General features: G+C 35.3%; 1 protein-coding gene across 1 annotated transcript in view; it reads left to right on the top strand.

Annotated features, from left to right (window-relative positions):
* lama2 (laminin, alpha 2) overlaps nt 1-5,614 on the top strand; it is a 198,122-nt gene that overhangs the window by 127,308 nt on the left and 65,200 nt on the right. Inside the window, exon 18 of the mRNA XM_016439772.1 lies at nt 1,694-1,800. Within this exon, the coding sequence (XP_016295258.1) occupies nt 1,694-1,800 (107 nt within the window). The remainder of the gene's footprint in view (nt 1-1,693; nt 1,801-5,614) is intronic.

Below are 5,614 nucleotides of genomic sequence, written 5' to 3'. Positions count from 1 at the left end.
TGTGTGTGTGTGTGTGTGTGTGTGTGTGTGTGTGTGTGTGTGTGTTTGTGTGAGGTGAGTTTATCCAGTAGCACGGACCGTCTACCCTCAAGGACAATACACACAGATTCCCCTCCAACAAGCCTCACGCTGCACCATCTGTGCTCCATCTCAGTCAGAATCAGGCTGTTCAGAAAGTGTGCGCGCATTATATTAAAATGCAATCTGTCCTCCTGCAGCCCTACAGCAGTGTGCCCACAGTTACACCGTGCTGTAATTTTAAGCAGGATAGAGTCATTCTGTTTGATTGTTTTCCACACACACTGCACTGATTAGCATGCAAAGGGGTCATGGGATATTGAATAATCTCACTGGTTTTTAATTTTAGTTGTTATACACGCCAGAGGCGAGTTCAAAGCACATTTGGGTTGCACACATTCCCTTGGTTGTGCATGAAACATGACAATGAAACAGTTTCCCAGAGTTTATGTGTTCCTACTGATTTTAAGAGTGCTTAGTTCATTTGATGTGGTTATAATATTGCAAAACATATTCAGATGGTGGGGTACAAACTGAAAGTCTGGGATTCAAAGTCTTATTTAAACCTGTAAGGAAACAGGAAGTCTTAGGATTTTTAATGTCAAATTTGTGATGTGAAAAATTGTGTAAAAAGTAATAATTGTTCATGTTGTGATATTCTCATGTTAACTTTTTTAAATAAAAGTTTGACTCAAATTGTTATACTTATACTATTATCAGACTGAAAGAATTGGGAATTCTTATGTTAAATTAGAAAATTGCTAAATAGAAACATTCCACTAATATCAGATATTGTACAAACGTCATATTTGAAAAATATGCACCAAGTTTCAGTAGGCCTATCTACTAAAATATATACATCAGTGAAGGGGAGTGAAGCGGAGCCAATGCTTGTCCATTTTTAACCTCTGAAGCATGTTTATATTTAATGTGAGATTATAGGACTTACTTTATTTCTGCTGGGAATAACAAGTTTCGAAGAGAAGAATCATCAGTAAAACAATGCAGTGCAGCACAGCGCTCAGTGGGATGCTTACTGAAGTTGTTTGAATGACCTACATTACACAGAAAGGCTTCTTTACCTGCAGTGTTGTACATAATGAAGTACACGCCAGTTCCTCCTAAACACAACAACACTTTGTTTGGAATATATATACAGTATGTATTGTCAAAACATTGATGGAAATGTCACTGATCACGATTTAGTGTCAATGTCAAACTACGATCATATCTGTGGCTACAGTGCATTCTTAGTGAATTCCCTCCTGAGTGTATTTTATGTACACTGCCAATCAGAAGTTTGGTGCCAATCAAAAGTTGGTGGGCTCTGCCTCTGGCTCAGGTACAGGAGTTGGTCCACAAGGTGGAGAGAGACTGCTGCTAGATCCATAGGTATCTGTGGGTTGGTTATTCTTTATTATATAACTCCCATCCAGGTACTGACCAGCTTAACCCTGCTTAGCTTCAGTGGGCAACCAGTTTTGTCATACACACTATTACACTATTACTACCTTCAGAACCATTAAAAACCAATGAGAACCATATTCCAAAATTTTGACTGGCAGTGTATGTACTGGATATAAAGGCAAAATATAACCTACTGTCACTCTAGATGTAATGTCTTCATGTCTAGTCGTGTTTCTCTCTACAAGTTTCTCTCTGTGTCTCTGTGTAGCGTGTCAGTGTCACACTAACGGATCGCTCTCAGAGGTATGCCATCAGGAGACCGGACAGTGCCAGTGTCGACAACATGTTGTTGGACGTCAGTGTGACGAGTGCATGGTGAGTATACAGCACACCACACCAAATGCAGTCATTTCTGTCATTGGGTTAGATTGACATTACTGTATGCATAACACATTCCCTATTCATTGCGTCAGTGTGAGTAATTTTCTTATATATTTTTTATATTTTCTTATTTTTGTCTCTGCCTCTTCATAAACCCGTCTATGTTTAGCCGAATTGTTGGTGGGACAGTGAAGCTCAGTTGTGTAGGCCGTGTCAGTGCAGCGCTCGGGGCTCTGTGTCCCAGCGCTGTGACTCTGAGGGCAGGTGCATCTGTCGGGCCGGATACGTGGGCCGCAGGTGTGACCTCATGCGCCCGCCTCACTCTCGCAGGGAGACCCGGCGACCCGTCCAACAGGTTCCCATCCAACACATCCAGAGATGGGAAAGCAGAGGGGGCTGCCCTCGAGGGGCTTACCGCCCCGGCACAGGGGTAAACGCACGGCATGATGGGAGCACAGGATCTGTGTGTGTGTGTGTGTGTGTGTGTGTGTGTGTGACTTCCTTTGACTCATCTAATATCAGTGTAAGAGTGTTCAAAATAACACACATTATACACATAACTTTTTTTTCCTTTTTACTGCTGATCAGATCAGCTGTTTTTCAATTTTGCCTGTTTTATTCAGATTAACTTTAACATTGATGCAGTTTACTCCTGTTTACAATTTACCAGCCAGGGCTATTATCGTTCACTAAAACTATTCTATTAAAAAATATGATCTATTATCTATTAAAATATTTGAATTGAAATTAAGCTAAAATAAAATGTCAATAGTATATGCAAAACTTTATATGAAAATTAGAAAGGTTGCCTTGGCAACTAACCGAAAAACACTATTTTAGTTGCTGGAAATAAATTGTACTATCTGGACATAAATAAAAACTACAACTGAAATGGAAATCAATTAAAAATAAATAGTAATATTTAAAAAAATAAATAAATAAAAAAGACCAATACATAACAAAATGACTAAAAATTTAACTAAAATTAAAATGAAAGCTGAAAATATATAAGCTAATTTAAAATATTAATAAAAACTATAATAGTATATGCATAGCTCCTTATTGCAATTTTTAGATTTGTTCCTTTGCAAAGTTGTGTTTATATTTTATTTCTGTTATATAAAATATATTCCCTGTAATGTAACATATTAATGTATATCATAATGTATGATGCTGCTTTTCATGGTAGGTTTTTGGTAACAATAATGCAGTACTGAGGGCATCATGCATCACTTCAAGATCAGCATTATGCATTATACTGTAGGTCATCACATGCATACTGAAAACAAATATTTAGAATTATTACACTTGGTTTTTCTCACTACCTGTAAATACACGTTTTTGCACAAAACCTGTGTGAACATTTTCATGCACAAACTACTCAACAAGTTCACACTTTCATTCTAAATGTAGAATGTGCTTGAATTCTGCTGGCCTTAGAAACATGGGAATCGAAGTGTTTTTTTTTATAGATATGATTATTATTAGAAAGTGAGTTGCTAAGTGTGAGTTACAATATGTCTTTCTTATTTCAAAGCAACAACATGAGCATGTCAGTGAATTGAAATTAAGCTAAAATAAAATGTCAATAGTATATGCAAAACTTTATATGAAAATTAGAAAGGTTGCCTTGGCAACTAACCGAAAAACACTATTTTAGTTGCTGGAAATAAATTGTACTATCTGGACATAAATAAAAACTACAACTGAAATGGAAATCAATTAAAAATAAATAGTAATATTTAAAAAAATAAATAAATAAAAAAGACCAATACATAACAAAATGACTAAAAATTTAACTAAAATTAAAATGAAAGCTGAAAATATATAAGCTAATTTAAAATATTAATAAAAACTATAATAGTATATGCATAGCTCCTTATTGCAATTTTTAGATTTGTTCCTTTGCAAAGTTGTGTTTATATTTTATTTCTGTTATATAAAATATATTCCCTGTAATGTAACATCATGTGTTCATGTTAATGTATATCATAATGTATGATGCTGCTTTTCATGGTAGGTTTTTGGTAACAATAATGCAGTACTGAGGGCATCATGCATCACTTCAAGATCAGCATTATGCATTATACTGTAGGTCATCACATGCATACTGAAAACAAATATTTAGAATTATTACACTTGGTTTTTCTCACTACCTGTAAATACACGTTTTTGCACAAAACCTGTGTGAACATTTTCATGCACAAACTACTCAACAAGTTCACACTTTCATTCTAAATGTAGAATGTGCTTGAATTCTGCTGGCCTTAGAAACATGGGAATCGAAGTGTTTTTTTTTTATAGATATGATTATTATTAGAAAGTGAGTTGCTAAGTGTGAGTTACAATATGTCTTTCTTATTTCACAGCAACAACATGAGCATGTCAGAACTCGATCTGGGCTTCTTCATAAAGATGTTTATTGTGTTTCATCTGGTTTCGATAATGACACGTTTGGCTTTAAAGGGCTCCTGCATTGCATTCATAATGTTTCTAATGTTCCTGGAGGTGCTCTTATAATGTTGGTTTGATTTTTACATCAAAAGCAGTCATAAATTGGAAAATAAATGGTTTTGGCGCTCTGATTTAAACAATCAGTTTAAGGCTTGTGTCTCCTTTCAGATTAAATACCCACTGCTATGACTGGGTAACTTCTATGCATGTGGAATAACTGTTATGAATAAGAGTTCAATACCAACTTACGGTATGTTTTTATAGTGCAGTGATCTCTTACATGTCAAAAGATCAGGGAAATTTTGATTTCTTAATTTATTCCTTTAACAGAAGATCAAGGACAAATCCACGTGCAATTGTGTTTGTGCAGAGGTTTTGCATGAGAAACTTTTCTGCATGCTTAAGTACACTTGTGTACAGTTATTAATGAAAGAGACCAAAACAAGTATACACACTCTAAAAAATGCTGGGTTGTTTTAACCCAACTTTGGGTCAAATATGGACTAACCTAACTTTTGGGTTAAAAATGTAATTGAAAAATTTAACCCAACAGTTGGGTTAGTCCATATTTGACCCAAAGTTGGGTTAAAACAACCCAGCATTTTTTTGAGTGCATAATTCAAAGAGACATCCTTTGGTTTTAAGACGGATGTAACATAATGTGCACATTCTGCATTGGTTTTTAATTATACATTTACATGTAGCATTAGTTAAGTAGCACTTAAGGTGGAAACGTGCTATACAAATAATCTCATGTAACTTTCTCATTCTTCATGAATCCAGTGTTTTGTGAGCTTGGTGTTTATCGCATTATATAAGTCAGCGTGTTTAATATAATAAAAAATATGCAAATTATATTCCAAAAAGTACACTCAAAAAAATACTGGGTTGTTTCAACCCAACTTTGGGTCAAATATGGACTAACCCAACCGTTGGGTTAAATTTTTAAATTACATTTTTAACCCAAAAGTTAGGTTAGTCCATATTTGACCCAAAGTTGGGTTAAAACAACCCAGCATTTTTTTGAGTGCATAATTCAAAGAGACATCCTTTGGTTTTAAGACGGATGTAACATAATGTGCACATTCTGCATTGGTTTTTAATTATACATTTACATGTAGCATTAGTTAAGTAGCACTTAAGAGAGTCAGTTAATCTGTCATACTCAGAAAGCACATGGCAGTGTTAAATGCTGTGATTTTTATGTTTTAGTCTTTTCTTAGTCTTTAAAAAGCACCAGACATGGTTATGAGTTCTCTTGGAGGAGAGTTTTGTTACTTTAGCTCAGAGCTTTGCATGCTGTGTGTGTGTGTGTGTGTGTGTGTGTGTGTGTGTGTGTGTGTGTGTGTGTGTG

The sequence above is a fragment of the Sinocyclocheilus anshuiensis genome, unplaced genomic scaffold (genome assembly GCF_001515605.1).
Source record: "Sinocyclocheilus anshuiensis isolate Anshui unplaced genomic scaffold, SAMN03320099.WGS_v1.1 scaffold1518, whole genome shotgun sequence".
NCBI lineage: Eukaryota > Metazoa > Chordata > Actinopteri > Cypriniformes > Cyprinidae > Sinocyclocheilus > Sinocyclocheilus anshuiensis.
The sequence above is the reverse complement of the archived record's forward strand: the minus strand, read 5'-3'. Positions and strand labels throughout refer to the sequence as shown.